This window comes from Balaenoptera ricei, chromosome 4 (assembly GCF_028023285.1).
Source record: "Balaenoptera ricei isolate mBalRic1 chromosome 4, mBalRic1.hap2, whole genome shotgun sequence".
In the NCBI taxonomy this organism is placed as follows: Eukaryota; Metazoa; Chordata; class Mammalia; order Artiodactyla; family Balaenopteridae; genus Balaenoptera; species Balaenoptera ricei.
In genome coordinates this window covers 155,637,004-155,656,306 of record NC_082642.1, presented here as the reverse complement: position 1 = coordinate 155,656,306, position 19,303 = coordinate 155,637,004, and the positions used below count along the sequence as shown (strand labels likewise).

At 41.0% G+C, this 19,303-nt stretch overlaps 1 protein-coding gene across 1 annotated transcript; it reads right to left on the bottom strand.

Moving 5' to 3' along the window:
• Window positions 1–1,616: 1,616 nt before the first annotated feature.
• On the bottom strand, window positions 1,617–9,908 carry LOC132364461 (C-X-C motif chemokine 13-like). The gene is made up of 2 exons (XM_059920025.1): window positions 9,849–9,908; window positions 1,617–1,973 (listed from the first exon to the last, which is right to left on the bottom strand). The coding sequence occupies exons 1-2, from the start codon at window positions 9,906–9,908 to the stop codon at window positions 1,617–1,619; spliced, it is 417 nt and encodes a 138-aa protein (XP_059776008.1).
• Between the last annotated feature and the right edge of the window lie 9,395 nt (window positions 9,909–19,303).

Sequence of the window (19,303 nt, the reverse complement as noted above, 5' to 3'; positions counted from 1 at the left end):
AAACTAAAATACGGGTGATTTCTATTAATGCATACAGATATATCCTAAATATGTATTTGCCTGTCAGTCCACAGCTGTTCCATGAGTTTGCAGTAAAAATACGTAACTGCAAGACAGTTGAGAGTTTCAAAACATTAAACTTGAATAGGTGATGAAGAGTCTTAAATAGATGATGGGAAGCAGCTCAGTAACAAATTGGTTTTCAGATCATAAATGTTTAGGGTTGTTAAAAAAAAAACCCTGAAAAATAAAGTAAAATCGTTTAATCCCAGAAGCTAAAAGTAATTATTTTCAACGTGTTGAATTTTCTTCATATATGTTTGGATTTTTCTTTATTTGTAAAATGTTTTAACGTTTGCTTAATAATTCATTGTATGGCTGTGCCATAATTTGGCCATTACAGCTTTTTTTTTAAATTAAGGATAATTTTACCCTTACTCAGAAGCAGTACAGTATACTAAATCCCCATGTTCTAGTCAAACAGTCCCCAAAGCCATCCAACCATTGCTAAGCTAGCCCATCCTTATTATTTTGACGTAAATAAGGATGGATATTTTAAAAATAGTATCTATAAATAGGAACTTAAAAGGGAACAAAATGCACAGGAAGCGGATATTTACATAGGTAATAAAAATTATTAATTTATCTTTGGTCTTTTACACATTTTGTCAGGGGGTTGGTTACATGCAGATTCAATTTAGCGAGAAGCTGCTTTTTTCTTTTTTTTTTAATCCAGTGTGGCTAGTTCCATTTTAAGCATCAACATATTACCTTCGGATGCTGATTCCACATAGATTTTTTTTTTTTAAGTAAAACATTTGCTCGTTTATTGAATAGCATTAGATTAATAGGAAGCATTAAAGAATTGAATACCAGAGACCAAAAAAAAAAGTCTGTGCAAAAGATGTGAGTAAAAAAAAAAGTTCATCAAAGCCAAGGTATAAAAGAATACATCTAAGTATCACCCTTTAAATCCTTTTCCTGAATATTCTATGAATTTAAGTCTGGGGATCTTTGAATGTTATTAGCTTTTATCTGTGACAATAAATCTTATAAAGGAACTCTTTAAAAGTAGAAGAAGGACCTCGTTCCTCTTGATAGTGAGCTTTTAAACGAAGGATATCTATTATGTGAACCCTCAGTCTCTTAGAAGGCTGAAATTCCATGGGTTTCCCAGGCAGCTTTTAAGATCTCTTATGGAAGCTTGCTATTCCTAGGGTGTAAAATGATTGAAATGCATTCCATCATTTCCTCCTTAATTGAAGCCACATGTTCAGATTAGAGTTTTAAATTCTCATTCCCTTATTTTGTAGAAAATTCAGCATTCAACAACAGGTATGTTATTGAAAGAAATCTATATCATTTATAACTAAGTAACTGTCCTTCAAGAAACTTTCCTCCTTGATGACTAAGAATGCAAACTCTAAGTTTGTAGGGTACTGTAATCAAAATCTCAAGTTTGCCCCATCAGCTTCTGCAAGGTTATTTGCACATAGATTCTCATGCTTGAGCAGATGGGGAAGATCTTTTTCCTGGAAAAGATCCAACCAAACAAAACTAAAACTGAGGGCAGGAATGAAGGGGGAATGCAGGTGTTCTTGGTGGGAATATTGGCATCAGGCAGTCGTTTTCTTAAACACTGGAACTGGTGAAGTTGAAAAAGCACTTTTTCTTGACACTCTCATTAGTTTTTGTGTCCATTTGGCTCCAGGGTTCAAGCAGATAACTGACTTATTCTTCATCCAGGCTATGATTTCTGTGTTTGGACATTCATTCCCAGGGGGCAAGATTTGAATCTTTCCAATGAGCAAAATGGAGACAAAGTTGAAGGTCTCTCGGATGCATTTACACTTTAAGTTTGTGTTATAGTTCTCCAGGACACCATGGACTGGAGAGAGGCTGCAGACCAGCAGCACAAGAAGCAGAGATCCTGGGGGGTGAACCTCATTCTGCGTCAAGGTGAAGTTCCCACACTGATTTTTTTAAAAGTAAGTGGGTGTTGGGAAATTTTCGGAGGGCGTGGAAATGTAAAGTGATGTGATTAGAAAGTTCGTAGGAAGAAGGGAAGCCACAGTGCAGGGATGCAAGAGATAGTCTGGACGTGGTGCAAATGCAGATCTGAGTCAAGGGTGGTTACAGCAGCTTCATCGCCTTTGGTTGCAGAAGACTGTGACCCCACAAGGGAAGGGGCGAAGGATTGGTAATAGGACTTAACTGGAGTGATAATAATGCCTTTCCCAGGGGATCCAAGGAGCTAAAGCAGTGCCTGCACACAGTACCTGATATAATATCTGATGCTATTCCTCAGTGATTTTCAGAGCTTACGGTAACTAGATTCTTGGTGGATTTATTCCCCTTTACAACGGTGTATGTTGTTGGGTAAAGCCTTAGAAAATACTTTTGATTGAACCAACTTTAAGTTGAGTGCTATAAATGAGAACTTTTGCTCATAAGATCTGGCTGCGGTACTTACTAGACTATGGCGTTGGTTAAGTCCCGCAATGTTTCCTTACATCTTTAACTGTGAAGATTACTGTTGTGTTTTAGGTTTAATTCATAACTGTAAATTCTGTTAATATTACATTTTATCTCTGAAAGCACTTTGTTACCCAGAGAAAATTCAAGTTGAAAAATGTATGAAAACTAATGATACATTCAAGTTATGTATGAAAAAATTTAAATACACTAATCTGTTATGCATGATTCATAGAGAGGAAAAGCTGAAAGTCTTGCATGCTTGGATGTGTCTGTATAAGGATTTGGCTGTGTATTAAAATATGCAAGATTATAATTTCCACCAATGCTGATTTGGGTTTTCACAAGAAATATATTTAAAGACAGTCTTAGCTGTTGTAGCATGATTTCTCACTTTTTGCTTCACTTCTTATTTATCTTATTTTTTTTTTTAATTTTATTTTTGGCTGCGTCGTTGGGTCTTCATTGTGGTGCGCGGGCTTCTCATTGCAGTGGCTTCTTTTGTTGCGGAGCACGGGCTCTAGGCGCGGGGGCTTCAGTAGTTGTGGCACGTGGGCTCAGTAGTTGTGGCTCGTGGGCTCTAGAGCACAGGCTCAGTAGTTGTGGTGCACGGGCTTAGTTGCTCCGCGGCATGTGGGATCTTCCCGGACCAGGGCTCGAACCCGTGTCCCCTGCATTGGCAGGCGGAGTCTTAACCACTGCGCCACCAGGGAAGTCCCAGAGAAAAATGCCCATTTTTGATGCTGGCCAAGACTCATTTTGAGTCCCGAAGTTCAGAAGAGCAGTGTGCTCCCTTGCCAAGTATCCAGGCTCTGTTTATCCCGACATCTAAAAGAACCATTTTGTTCATATTAGCTCAATTAAATTAGTTGAATTTAATATTTAGTTCATTTTGGCTTCATAGATAAATAAGAGGGGCTTCCCTGGTGGTGCAGTGGTTGAGAATCCGCCTGCCAGTGCAGGGGACACGAGTTCGAGCCCTGGTCCGGGAAGATCCCACATGCCGCGGAGCAACTAAGCCCGTACGCCACAACTACTGATCCCACGTGCCACAACTACTGAAGCCCGTGCACCTAGAGCCCGTGCTCCACAACAAGAGAAGCCACCACAATGAGAAACCCGTGCACCGCAACGAAGAGTAGCCCCCGCTCGCCGCAACTAGAGAAAGCCCACGCACAGCAACGAAGACCCAATGCAGCCAAACATAAATAAATGTATTTTAAAAGATGGGCATTTTTCTCTACAAAGAAAAATATGAGGGCTTCCCTGGTGGCGCAGTGGTTGAGAATCTGCCTGCCAATGCAGGGGACACGGGTTCGAGCCCTGGTCTGGGAGGATCCCACATGCCGCAGAGCAACTAAGCCCGTGAGCCACAGCTATTGAGTCTGCGCGTCTGGAGCCTGTGCTCTGCAACGGGAGAGGCCGTGACAGTGAGAGGCCCACGCACCGTGATGAGGAGTGGCCCCCGCTCACCGCAACTAGAGAAAGCCCTCACACAGAAACGAAGACCCAACACAGCCAAAAATAAATAAATAAAGAAATAAATAAATAAATTTATTAAAAAAAAAAAAAGAAAGAAAAATATGACTTGACTGAAGGACGTAAAAGATCTGAATAGATGAGGAATACAATGTTCCTAAGAAGAGTCAATATTTAAGAGGGTCAGTTCTTTACATCTAAAAATGTAATGCAATTCCAATCAGAGTGCCAGTAGAATTTCCATCAGGAATTGGAAATCTGATTCTAAAGTTCATCAGAAAGAGAAAATTGTGAGACTAGTCAAGAATTTCTTGATAAAAGAATATGAATAAGGGAGGCCGTGCCCTACCAGATATCAAAATGTCCTCTAAAACTACAGTAATAAAAGCAACGTGAGGGACTTCCCTGGTGGTCCAGTGGTTAAGACTCCTTGCTCCCAATGCAGGGGGCCCGGGTTCGATCCCTGGTCGGGGAAACTAGGTCCCGCATGCCACAGCTAAAACAAAGATCCTGCATGCCGCAGCTAAAGATCCCGCACACGGCAGCGAAGAGCCCGCATGCCACAACTAAGACCTGGCGCAGCCAAATAAATAAATAAATATTTTAAAAAATTAAAATAAAAGTAATGTGATTTTGGAGCAGAAATAAACAAAAAGATCAATGAAACAGAATAGGCCAAAACATTAATTTATGATAAATGTGGCATTTCAAATCACTGAGGAAGAGACCATTCGGAAAAAAGTTTCAGTCCAATTGGCTATCCATTTAGGAAACTATCAATTAGTAAATTAGGTTCTCTACCTTGCACCACACACAAAAATTCCAATAGATTAAAAAATCTAAATATAGAAAAACTCTGAAAGTACAGAATAGTTTTATAATTATGAAATGGAGAAGGCCTGCCTTTCTCCACAAAGTAATAAATCTGAAGCCATAAAGGAAAAGCTGCATATTTGATTTTGTAATATTTTTAACTTTTATTTGGTGTTATTTAAATATCTGAGAAATGTTAGAGAGGGAGAAAATATTTGCAATACGTATAACAAACTGTTAAATGTCCAAAGTATAGAAAGAATTCCTTTGGTCAATATGAAAAAGAAAAAACTCAACAGAAATAAGAGCAAATGATATGAAAAGACAATTCACAAAAGAAATATAAATTTTAAAAATAGTTATTTTTTTAATTGGAAAATATGCATACCATAACATTGCTGTTTCAACCATTTTTAAGTGTACAGTTCTCTGGCATTAAGTACATTTACATTGTTCTGCAACCATCACCACCATTCATCTCCAGAACTTTTTCATCTTCCCCATTGAAACTCTGTATCCATTAAACAATAATTTCCCATTCTCTCCTCCCCCCAGCCCCTGGCACCCACCATTCTACTTTCTGTCTGCATGGATTTGACTAAGTACTTCATGTAAGTGGAATCATGTAGTATTTGTCATTTTGGGCTTATTTCACTTAGCATAACTTCAAAGTTTCATCCATGTTGTGGCATGTGTCAGAATTTCCTTCCTTTTTAAGGCTGAATAATATTCCATGTTTTGTACGTAACACATTTTTTTAATCCATTCTTCTGTTGATGGACACTTGGGTTGCCCCCATCTCTTGGCTACTGTAAATAACGCTGCTATAAACTTGAGTACAGATTGTCCTCGACTTACGATAGAGTTACATCCTGATAAACCCCTCCTAAATTTAAAATAGCATTAAGTTGAAAATGTATTTAATACACCTAACCTACCGAACATCCTAGCTTAGCTTCGCTGACCTTAAACATGCTCAAAACACTTACATTAGCCTACAGTTGGGCAAAATCATCTAATACAAAGCCTATTTTGTAACAAAGTGTTGACTGTCTCCTGTAATTTATTGAATACTGCACTGAAAGTGGAAAACAATGGCTGTCTGGGTACAGAGTGGTTGTTGGTGTCCGGTTGTTTACTCTCGTGATTGCGGGGCTGGCTGGGACCTGTGGCTGCTGTTGCCCAGCACCCCGAGGGAGTATCAGGCAGCATGTTGCTAGCTCGGGAAAAGATCTCAATTCACAGTTCAAATTTGTGAATGCGTATCACTTTCACACCATTGTAACGTCAAAAATCATAAGTAAAACATCATAAGTCAGGGACCGTCTGTATACAAATATCTGTTTACATCTCTGCTTTCAGTTCTTTTGAGTATATATCCAGCAGTGGAATTGCTGGATCATATGGTAATTCTAGGTTCAATTTTCTGAGGAATCATCATACGATTTTCCACAGTGGCTTCACCATTTTACATTCCCACCAGCAGTGCACCAGTGTTCCAATTTCTCCACATCCTTGTTAACATTTGTTATTTTCTGTAAAAAATAGTTTTAACTGCACTAGAGATGAGTGCAAATAAAAACAACAGATACCATCTTCACCTATTGATTGGTTAAAAAAATGAAAAAGAATGATTTTTCATGTTGGTAAGGATGTGGGTTTAAGGGCATGCCTTTACACTTGCTGGGTCAAAGTGTAAATTGGAATGACCTTTTTAGAGCACAATTTGGTAATAACTTATAAAAATTTTAAATTAACATATCTTTTGTGATGGCTAACTTTATATGCCAGTGTGGCTGGTCCATGGTGCCCAGATATCTGGTCAAACATTATTCTAGATGTTTCTCTGAAGGTGTTTTTGAATGAAATTTGCATTTTAAATGGTGAACTTAGAGTAAAGCAGCTTGCCTTCCATAATGTGGTGGGCCTCATCTAATCAGTTGAAGACCTGCATAGAACAAAAGACTGACTTCCCCTGAGCAAGAGGGCTTTCTGCAGCAGATGGTCTTGGGACTTGAACTGCAGACTTGGGACTTGCCAGCCTCCATAACTGCGTGAGCCAATTCCTTTAAATAAATCTCTCTCTATATATTACACATTCTGTTTCTCTGAATGTGTTTAATACATCCTTTGACCTAACAATTTACTTTCGAAGAATCTACTCATAAGAAAATTGCAATTGCACAAGGATATACATACAAGAACATTCAATGTAATAGAATTTGTAATAGTGTCCAAATATCCAACAATAGATTATAGTATATCATCATTGTTCCATATTATGGAATAGCACTTGGCTAAAAAGAATATGATAGACCTGTATATGTTGACAGAGAAGGAGTTCCAGAATATGTGGGTAAGTAATAAATGCCAGTTGCAAAAGAATATGATTCCGTTCTCATGAATGTATTTGGATGAGCATGGAATAAGGGCACTTGTAAACAGTTAACCGTGGCTACTCCCCCCAGAGAGAGGGCTTCAAGGCAGAGGGGAGCAATGGTTAGAAAGGGAATTTAACTTTTGAATTTATTTGTCTATATGATTTGAATTTATTGAAACAAGTCCATAATACTTTTGTAAAAAACTTTTTGAAACCAAGGAGAGAAAAAGAAATCCAGGTCCAGATCAGTTTTTTTAGAGGTTAGCTACAGAGTCTCAAAAAAGGACCAAGAGGCTGGGGTTCCCACTTCAGGGTGAACTGGACAAATCCCTTGGTGGGTCTGGGGGTCCTGAACAAAGTCGGAGCTTTGGGTCTTCTCTGGGGTAATTTTAACCCCTCCCTTCCACCCCACCCCGAACTGGCCAAGAATCAGGGTCGTGGAGGTTGAGGAGAGAAGGGTACCCGACTCAGAACAACTGAACTGAGTGGCAGCTGATGGGAGGTTACAGATTCCAGCAGCATCAGCAATTTATTGATAAGTTGAAGACATTTCTGAAGAAGATCTTGCGGTCAACCCTTGATGAGACATGCCTTGGCAGGAAAGAGGAACAGTATACTTCACAGAGGTTTGCCATTAAACAGAAGTGTGCCCTCTGCATTTCAGTATGGACATCTCCACCATCTGCTCTGTCACAGTTCCTTTTGGATGAAAGGCTCTGGAAAGAAATCTTCAAGTATCCATAAAAGTATCGTAAAAGACGAGTTGGGGGCATTCAAGGAGAAGACGGTCACTTGAAAAGAATCTATTCCCATCTCTTATAGTGCTGTGTGCACCCTCCCTCCTTTATCCTTCCCTAAATCCCTCCAAGAAAAAATCCCTTTCACAGAGGTCTACAACCTCCATGTAGATAGACAAAAAGCTGAGAAAGGGCTTAAGTGTCTGAGGATGAGGCAAGGCATTTGAATATCCAAAAATAGTTTTTTAAAAAATACCTTCAGCTGCATGATGTAGGGGAGGTTATTTGTTTGTTTGCCGCCCTGCACGGCTTCCTTTCCCAACCAGGAATCGAACCCGGGCCCCCTGCAGTGGAAGCGCGGAGTCCCAATCACTGGACCGCCAGGGAAGTCCCCTAGGGGGTATATTTTTGAATTAGGGTCCTTTTTAACTTACTTCATGACTGGTTTGGGGACTATATGCTGATTTATCCCCAGCTCTGGCAGCAAGCACTGGAAATAAAATAATCAGGGACCCAATATGCTTGACCATCTAGCTCTTTGCTCATGTTGCATGAAAAGTGATTTATCAGTGAAAGGCTCACTGGTAAAACAACAGTGTGGGATCAGGAAGATAGAGTCACGCACTCATTCAACATGTGGGTATTAGGACGGCCCCTGTGTCTGGGTAAGGTGAGAGATACTTCAGTGAACAGACAAGTTCCCTGCCTTGTTGGAGCTTACGTTCTACTGAGGAGGCCAGCAGGAGACAAATGAAAACTACATACATGAGATAATTTCAGGAAGTCAGGTTATAAAAAAACAAAATGAGGGCAAGACTCTAGAAAATGGAACCATGATATTTTGCAGAGGGTGTTTAGGGAAAGCTGCCTTGGGGCAGCGGCATCTCTGAAGAGACATAGAGGAAAGGAGCCCCCCATGTGAGGGTCTGCTGGAAGAGCATTCTGATCAGAAGAAACAGCAAGTGCAAAGGCCCTGAGGTTGACATGAGCTGGGTTTAGTCCAGGAAGTAAAGGCAGGCTTAATCAGGGTTAGGAAGAGCAGTAGGGGCTGAGGAGAAATAGGTACGCAGGAGCCAGATCACAGAAAGAGTCTGGGTTTTGTTCCGAGTGTGATGGGAAAACACTGTGAACAGGGGATCAATGTGCTCCAGTTTATACTTTTAAATGCTAACTCTGGGGCTTCCCTGGTGGCGCAGTGGGTAAGAATCAGCCTGCCAATGCAGGGGACACGGGTTCGATCCCTGGTCCGGGAAGATCCCACATGCCACAGAGCAACTAAGCCTGTGCGCCACAACTACTGAGCCTGCACTCTAGAGCCCATGAGTCACAACTACTGAGCCCACACGCCACAACTACTGAAGCCCATGCACCTAGAGCCTGTCCTCCGCAACAGGAGAAGCCACTGCAATGAGAAGCCTGCGCACCACAACGAAGAGTAGCCCCCGCTCGCTGCAACTAGAGAAAGCCTGTGCACAGCAACAAAGACCCAATGCAGCCAAAAATAAAAATAAATTTATTTAAAAAAATAAAAATAAATAAATTTATTAAAAAAATAAAAATAAATAAAAGCTAACTCTGGCTGCTGGAACAAATTGCCACAACATTGGTGGCTTAAAACCACACAAGTTTATCACCTTGCAGTTCTGGAGGTCAGAAATCTGAGATGCATCTCATTGGGCTTAAAACCAAGGTGTCAGCAGGATGGCGTTCATTCTGGAGATTCTAGGCAACATTCTGGTTCCTTGTCTTTTCCAGCTTCTGGAGGCCGCCTGCATTCCTTGGCTTGTGTGCCACCCCTCAGTGATTGCATCACGTTGTCCACTGTTTCTGCTGTCACATCTTTCTCTGCCTCTGACCCTCCTGCCTCACTTCCCTTTACAAAGACATTGGGCCCACCCGGATAATCCAGAAGAATCTCCCTGTGTCAAATCCGTAACTTCATCCCATCTGCAAAATCCATTTACTGTGTAAGGTAACAAAGTCACAGGTTCCAGGATTTGGACGTGGACACCTTTGGGGGCCATCGTTCTGCCTACTACACAGGACAAGAGTGGAAGTGAGACAGCAAAGGAGGCTGAGAGGGGAGATGGTTTGCACCTTGGAGGGCGTGTTTTTTTGTTTTGTTTTCATTTTTGTTTTTGTTTTTGGCCACACCGCACAGCATTTGGGATCTTTGTTCCCCAAACCCGTGTCCCCTGCATTGGGAGCATGGAGTCTTAACCACTGGACCGCCAGGGAAGTCTCTGGAGGGCGTTTTTTCAGTCCACACCTTTAGGGTGAGATTGACCTGGAGGAGTTGTTGCCCCAGTAGAGAAAGGACTCTTTTTTTTAAATTAATTTATTTTTTGGCTGCGTTGGGTCTTCGTTGCTGTGCGTGGCCTTCTCATTGCAGTGGCTTCTCTTGTTGCAGAGCACGGGCTCTAAGCACGCGGGCCTCAGCAGTTGCGGCATGCGGGCTCAGTAGTTGTGGCTCACGGGCTTTGTTGCTCCGCGGCATGTGGGATCTTCCCAGACCAGGGCTCGAACCCGTGTCCCCTGCATTGGCAGGCGGATTCTCAACCACTGCGCCACCAGGGAAGCCCGAGAAAGGACTCTTGTTGGCAGCTTCAGTTCCTACCAGGTCCCGCATCTCTTGGCAAAGAGGGTAAAGAGAATGAAATTTTGTTTCCAGAAAGTTGTAAAGCAGTAGACAGTAAAATTCTACTCTCAGACAATGGAATTGAAAATTGTCTTCACTTCACATGTAAAGACCCTGCCCCTGAAAGGGTTCATGGGTGCCTAGTAAATTGTTCAAGTCTTCCTTTATCAGGAGATTGACATACGCAGATATTTTAATTTTATTTTGAAAAAAACAAAATGTAGGGTCTTTGCCTCTCACCAAACTTGCCCACGTGAACTCATTCTTGTTTCTAGGCCTTTCCTCAGACTTTTTTTCCACCAGGAAAGCCCTTGATTTGCTGTGCCTGAATTCTACTCTTCTTTTTTATTTTTTATTTTTAAATTTATTTATTTTATTTATTTATTTTTGGCTGTGTTGGGTCTTCGTTGCTGGGCGCGGGCTTTCTCTAGTTGCAGCGAGCGGGGGCTACTCTCCGTTGCGGTGCACGGGCTTCTCATTGCGGTGGCTTCTCTTGTTGCGGAGCAGGGGCTCTAGGCACGTGGGCTTCAGTAGTTGTGGCACGCGGGCTCAGTAGTTGTGGCTCGTGGGCTCTAGAGCGCAGGCTCAGTAGTTGTGGTGCACGGGCTCAGTTGCTCCGCGGCATGTGGGATCTTCCCGGACCAGGGCTCGAACCCGTGTCCCCTGCATTGGCAGGCGGATTCTTAACCACTGCACCACCAAGGAAGCCCTCTACTCTTCTTTAAAATCACACCTCCTAGGAAGCCTCCTTAGATTTTTCTAGTCCGCATCGAGGGCTATCTTCTTTGAACTCTTACATTATAGTCACCAAGAGTAATATAAAAGCGCCCATTCATTGTTTACCCGCTATGTTTTTAATATACTTTAAGTATATTACCTAATTTCATTCTCACAAAACCCTACAAAAGAAGAATCATGTCCACATAATATACAGGAAAACTGCAGCAGACACAGATTAAGCAACTAGCTAGAAAGCTGCATGGCTAGAATTTGAACTCAGTTTTATCTGGCTCAATTTTAACCTTCCAATAAAAGTTTAGTTTCCCCAATTTGTGGTACAGTTTTTGTCCCAATATTTTATTACGATAGTCTCAGATGTACAGAAAAGTTGACAATTTTATAGAGAACACCTATGTACCCACCACCTAGATTCTACAATTGATGTTTTCACTATACTTGCTTTATTCCATATCTTTCTGTCCGTCTACCCGTTCCTTCCTGCATCCAACAATTCATCTTGTTTTTTTCATTTATTTCAAGGTCAGTTGCAGACATCAGGACACTTCCCCCTAATACTTCAGCATGCATATAATTAATTAGAGTTCAATATTTGTTTATGGTTCTATTTTTTTCTTTTGAGGTGAAATTTGCATCTGCTGAAATGTACAAATCTCAAGTGTACTGTTGATGAGACACACCTGTGTAACCCAAACCCCTATCAAGATATAGAAAATCATCATCACCCCAGAAATCCCCTCACACCCCTTCCTGTTCCATCATTACTCCCACTCCAGTCTTACCTTATCCACCATAGATTAGCTGTGCCTATTCTAGAACTTCATGTAAATAGAATCACGTGATATGTACTCTTGTAACAGGCTTCTTTCACTCAGGAATGTTTTTGAGATTCATCCATGTTACTGCATGTATCAGTTCATTCCTTTTTTTTTTACTGAAGTATAGTTGATTTACAATGTTGTCTTCATTTCAGGTGTAAAGCAAGGGGATTCAGTTATACATATACATATATTCTTTTTCAGATTCTTTTCCCTTATAGGTTATTACAAAATATTGAGTATAGTTCCCTGTGCTATACAGTAGGTCTTTGTTGGTTATCTATTTTATATATAGTAGTGTGTATCTGTTAATCCCAAACTCCTAATTTATCCCTCCCCCAACGCTGTTCATTCCTTTTTATTGTTGAGTAGAAATTCAGTGTATGAATATACCACAATTTGTTTATCCAGTTTCATATTGAAGGACAGCTGGACTATTTCCATTTGTTGGCTATTATGAATAAAGCTGCAGTGACCATTCTGGTACAAAGGGGTTTTTGTGGACATGTTTTCACTTCTCACAGATAAACATGATACAATTTTGAGTTCCCAAGTTGCTGTAATCATGGACTAAATTGGAGATGGTATATTTTTAGAAAGGTAAAAATGTGGCTCTTATTACTAGGAAAACTGCTTGTTTCAACCAGTAAACCAAGAAAGTTTATCTTGTTCAAAGCAAGGTCAGCAAACACATGTGTTGAGTCCCCGTTATGGATCAGGTGCTGTTCAGAGCATCCTGAACTTGGCGACAGTGAGAATACACGCTCCTGCCTGCAAGGTGGGAAGCTGTCTGCTTTCCATACCTCTTCATCTTCTGAGCTTAGAACAGCACCAGGGCACATAATAAACACTCGATGAATACTTTTTGGGTGAAATAAATGAGAAATTTGTGTACCCGTTACTCAAAAAGGCTTGGGAGAGACATGACCTCAATTATATATTTTTAAAACACCCGCCCAAACCTGCTTTTAGATCTTCAAGGCTCTGGAAAGTGACTGTGATTTTATATCTATATCTATATCTATATACCCATTCTAGAAGTTTCAATAATTGACTGAGGAATTCAGCAGTACCTATCAAATTAAAATGTAGCATTTCCCATGTCCCAGTTATGCCATTTTTTAGTACCTACCCTAAAGAAACACAAGAGAGCACAAGGAGGGAAGACAAAGATGTTAATGGCAGAAATGTTTGTATTGATAGTAATGGCGGAAATTGATAAGAGCCCAGTGTCTCTCAGTAGGGGATTGGCTAAATTAACTTCATCAAATCCTGCTTCATAAGCCTAAGACCTCCTTTACATTCACCACACCTTTTATGTTTGGGGGCCCCCTTAGGAAAAAAAAGGAAACATGAAAATAAGAACTTGCACTCTTAGTGGAGGAGACAGGGATGAACAGGCAAAGCACAGAGGACTTTTAGGGCAGTGAAACTGGTCTGTGTGATACCATAATGATGGATACCTGTCATTAGATATTTGTCTAAACCTATAGATTGTACAACACCAAGGGTGAACCCTAATGTAAACTATGGCCTTTGGATGGTAATGATGTGTCAGTGCAGCGTCATCAGTTGTAACGAAAGTACCATCTGGTGTGGATGCTGATATCAGGGGACGCTATTCATGTGTGGGGACACGAGGTAGAGGGAACTCTCCATAACTTCCAGTCAGTTTTGCTGTGAACCTAAAACTGCTCGAAAAAAAAAAAATCTATTAAAAGAGATTTTTCTTTTTGGCCGCACTTCGCGGCTTGCAGGATCTTAGTTTCCTGACCAGGGATCGAACTTGTGACCCCTGCAGTGGAAGCACAGAGTCTTAGCCACTGGACCACCAGGGAATTCCCAAGAGATTTTTTTAAAAACCCAAACTTGTATTCTCTTCTCAGCTAAATTCTACCCAGAACTGTGTATACCTTTCTCATAAATAAATCAAGAAATTTGAAAATTTGAACATACTATGTGTGTAAAATTTGTGGGAGAAACCTTGGCTTAACAATAATGCCAGCTTAAAAAAAAAAAAACAATAATGCAAACTAGCTGTTCAATTTTACTACTTTAATAAACAGTTGCCCTGTGAACACACTAAATGCCACTGCATTGTACGCTGAAAATGGTTATAATGGTAAGTTTTGTGTTATATATATTTTAGCACAATGAAAAACAGAAACAGTTGTCCTGCTAATGAATCCCCCCTGGAGTGACTGGGTCACCTCTGCTCCAGGAAAGGTTGTAAAAACCCCAGGATTCTTCCCGGCTTCGATGAGACTCTTGGTTGCAGGCAAAGCCCTCCACCCACTATCCCAGAAATCTTCATAGCAGCATGCATTGTTCATAGCCGTAAAACACTAGAAACAGTCCAGACGTCCGTCCACAAGAGAATGGGTTAATAAATGGTGTACATCCATCCAATAGCATATTAAACAGTTCTTAAAAATGAATGAACCACAGTTACATGCAACAAGGCTGAAACAGAAACAATACTGTATGGAGTGAAAGAAAATCTCAACCAAGCATACACAGGTTTTCATTTATTTGCTTCCATTTATTTGCCTCCATCCACCTGCTCTCTGTCCTCTTTTTTTTTTTTTTTTTTTTGGCTGCTCTGCAAGGCCACTCTGGTCTTGTCCTTCTTGGTTCCCACAACTTAGGCCCCAACTTGTAGCTCCTTTAATACAATCTTTTCCTTTGAACCATGAGAGTGGATGTTTGTTTTGGGAGAGATCTCAGCTGATACAACTACATATGATCTTATTTTTTCAAAGCTCAAAACCAAGGATGCTAAACAGTATGCTATGGAAGGAACCCTATATACCTAGTAAAACTATTCATAACTAAAAACCAAAGCAGTGTCTGATAAACATACAGTTCAGGCCAGTGGGTACCTCTGGGGGCCAAGCAGGGAATAAAATTGGGAGGTTAACTTCAACAGTGTTGATCATGTTTTGTTTTGTTTTGGTTTTTGGCTGTGCCGCTCAGCTTTGGGATCTTAGTTCCCTGACCAGGGATTGAACCTGGGCCTTGGCAGTAAAAGTGAAACAGGAGGGAAGGGGGCAGGGCACAACCTTTGAAAGAATGACATAGCCTGAGGACCTAACATAAATGGATGAGAACCAAATGGGTCCAAGATGGTGGACAGGTAGACTTCCACTAGACCTTGAGCCTCAGTATACGCTCATTGTAACACATCAGCAAGCTAAATGACACACCCACAGGCTCCATGACAGTTCTAAGGAGACCATAATGATCAAAAAGTGGGTGGTGGCCCAATTCCTGGAAATCCCTGCCCCTTCCTAAAATAGCTGGAATGCTCCCCCCACTCATTAGCCTATGAACTTACCCACCCCTATAAAAACTGACAACCCCCATACGCTGGTGCCTTTCTCACCTTCTGAGATGGCCCACACTCTGTCTGTGGAGTGTGTTTCTCTCTAAGTAAATCCACTTCTTACCCATCACTTTGTCTCTCACTGAATTCTTTCTGCGATGAGACATCAAGAACCTGAGCTTCATTAAGTCCTGAAACCAGGTGTGTGATCTCAGTTGGAAGACTGTGGGTTTTGGCTGGGTTCGAGTCCCAGACTCATGGGTTCAAGTCCCAATCTGAGGTGCATGGTTTCAAAAGCACCGAGTCCTAACCACTGGACTGCCAGGGAATTCCCGATCATGGTCTAACTCTTTAATTGGATGGTGTGTTCAAGGGAGTTCATTTTAATACTGGGCTTCATGACTTAATACATAAATTATTTTACATAAATCAACTTTAAAAGCTAAAATATGGGGGACAGACAGATCTCCTAAAACATAAGAAAAAGAAAAAATCTCATAGGAGACTGAAGTAAATGTCATAACATAACATTATGCAATAAGCTAGTTGGTACAGCTCAGAGGCAGAAAAAAACCCTTGGACTAATTTCTAGGTTATTTATTGTTAAGTTTTAAGAGTTCTCTACATATTCTGCATAGCAATCCCTTATCAGATCCATGATTTGCAAATGTTTTCCCCATCTTTCACTGGGATTTTGATTAAGAAGAATTTGGGCTAGTTGTCTTAGTCCATTTGGGCTGCTATAACAAAATGCTAGACTGGATGGCTTACACAACAAACATTTATTTGGTAGAGTTCTGGAGGCTGGAAGTCCAGATCAAAGTGCTAGCAGATTTGGTGTCTGTTGAGAGTCCACTTCCTGGTTCTTAGACAGCTATCTTTTAACTGTTTTGTCAGGTGGCAGAAGGGACAAGGGAGCTCTTGGGGTCTCTTTTATAAGGGCACTAATCCCATTCATGAGGGTTCCACCCTCATGACCTAATCACCCCCCAAAGCCCCACCTCCTAAGACCATCACACTTGGGGTAAACTTTCAGTATAGGAATATTGGACAGGGGGGGACTCAAACACTTAGTCTATATCAGTAGACATCCCAGATCTCGTCAAGTGCTTAATACACCACCCTATGGAATAGCGGGACAGTTTAAAAAACGAAAAACACAGGGGATCTACTAAAACAAAGATTTTCAAAATATTGTTAGAGAGAGAGAGAAGCAAATTAATTTAATAATTAAATTGCATTTAATCTCAAGCAAATTAATCATTGCATGATTTTATTTATGTTAAAAAAAAACAGGGACTTCCTGGTGGCACAGTAGATAAGAATCTGCCTGCCAATGCAGGGGACATGGGTTTGATGCCGGGTCTGGGAAGATCCCACATGCCTCGGGGCAAGTAAGCCTGTGCGCCACAATTACTGAAGCCCACGTGCCCAGAGCCCATGCTCCGCAACTTGAGAAGCCACCACAAGGAGAAGCCCGTGCACCACAACGAAGAGTAGCCCCCACTCGCCACAACTAGAGAAAGCCCACGCTCAGCAACGAAGACCCAACACAGCCAAAAATAAATAAAATATTAAATCTTAAAAAAAAAAAAAGTAATCAAACTTGGCATCACCTCACAATATCCAGAGTGATATTGTGCCCCTCCTAATATGAAGCAGTGAAAACTAAATGGTATCACCTATGAGACAATCTTGTCCAAAATGTTTGGCCTGAATCTAATCATGAAGAATAATTGCACAAATTCAAAATGTGAAACAGTTCAGAAGACAAATGGCCTGGACTCTTGCAAAAAGTCAATTTCTAAACAAACGTGGGAGACAATAGATGAACAACAAGGACCTACCGTTTAGCACAGGGATCTATACTCAATATCTTGTAATAACCTATGATGGAAAAGAATGGAAAAGGAATATATATATATATATAGAACTGAATCACTATGTTGTACACCTGAAACTTATCTTATATTGTAAATCAACTATACTTCAATTAAAAAACAAAAAACAAAAAACAAAGTTAGGGGAGAAGGTTGGGGAAGGAACAATTCTAGAGGCCAAAGAAATAAAACCAAACATAGTACATGAAACTTGATTGGATCCTGGATCAAAAAAAAATTGTTATACTTGACAATTTTAGACAATTGGAGAAATTTGAATATACACTGCCTAGTAGATAACTTTGAAAGATTCTTGTTTATTTTCTTGGATGTCATCAAGTACTGTGATCATGTGGGATAATGTCCTTATTCTTAGTAGGTATGAAACGGAGCAGGACGCTATGGTCCTTGCCCCCCCCCCATCCCCTCTGCCTACCTTTTGTCTGTGGAAAAACTTTAGCCAAAGAATAAGTTTAATCAGAGAAGTGAGAAAATGCAGAAACAAAGGAAAAGAGTCAAAGGAGACCAAATAATAATAATGTAGTCATTAAACATAGTCAAGGACCTTTAGTTCCCTCTTAAGGGCTACAGATAATATTCTGAGCCATGTCCTGTGAGCTGTCTTATAGATAATGAAACCCCCGCCAGGTGGAAGAAGTTAACTACATGATGACCAGACTGTAGCTATGACATAAGCTGCCACAGTTCCAAGAATTGGCCTCAAGGAAGTGGGAACAAACCGACCCTGGAACTGAAGACTAACTGTACTTAAAACAATCAAGATGATGCTGATCAGACCACCGATGACCCATTTCAAGATGACTGGCAGGGACTTCCCTGGTGGCGCAGTGGTTAAGAATCCGCCTGCCAATGCAGGGGGCACGGGTTCGAGCCCTGCTCCGGGAAGATCCCACGTGCTGTAGAGCAACTAAGCCCATGCACCACAGCTACTGGGCCTGTGCTCTAGAGCCCTCAAGCCACAACTATTGAAGCCCGCGTGCCACAATTATTGAAGCCCCCGCGCCTAGAGCCCATGCTTCTCAACAAGAGAAGCCACCGCAATGAGAAGCCCACACACCACAACAAAGAGTAGCCTCCGCTCGCCGCAACTAGAGAAAGTCTGTGTGCAGCAACGAAGACCCAATGCAACTAAAAATAAATAAAAATAAAATTAAAAAAAAAAAAGATGACCGTCAGAGCTGCCTGTGCTGTTTCTGCATGTAGCCCCTCCCTCAGCCTATAAAAGCTCTTGCCCACTGATTGTCAGTGGGGGAAGTCCGTCTTCGGAAAGGTATCTGTCCTCCCCCCGTCCCCTGTTGCCGGCATCCAAAATAAAGCAAGCTTTCCTTTCCACCACCCTTGACTCTTTATTGGCTTTTGAGTGGTGAGCAGCCAGTTATAGGTACATGTTAAATTATTTGAGATGAAAAGTCATGATGTGTATGACTTGTTTCACATGGGTCAGATGAAATAAATATAAGCCAGTGTGGCAAAAAGTTAACAATTGATGGACTACATAAAGGATATACAAGGTTTCTTTAGTACCATTCTCTCAACTTTTCTATAGGCTTGGTGAATGTCAAGATAAAAATTTGAGGGGGAAGAATGCAAAACAACAGTAAAAGAAGAGCATCACTTGGTTAATGAAACACTTGCGCTTTGACGTTGTTAAACTTGGCATTGCATTTATTTGGAATCTTGAAATAAATATTTTTAAAATGTGGATATTTTTGCTGAAGCATCTAAATTTAGGTTACAGGGTAGCCATGGAGAAATATTTGCCCTTTGAATCAGATGCTGAAAAGGTAGAGTTGATTTTGGCAGGGTGTGCCCTGCCTACTGGCTAGAAGAAAATGTTCTCCCTATGCTAATCATATTTGAGTTTTACAGTACAACTATTCACAAGATACATTTGCTGTTTACCTAATAGGAGTTAGGACAGAAATCATCCCTCTTATGGAAAGGAGGAGCTAGAGGAATCTAACAGATGGGGTAACGATAAAAACTATATGGAGAGGGT

Coding starts and splice junctions, on each gene's coding strand:
- LOC132364461 (XM_059920025.1), bottom strand. CDS start 9,908: ATGGCCCCCAAAGGTGTCCACGTCCAAATCCTGGAACCTGTGACTTTG. Junction 1,974..9,848: donor TGACTTTGTTACCTTACACA/GTAAATGGATTT, acceptor TAAAAAAATCAG/TGTGGGAACTTCACCTTGAC.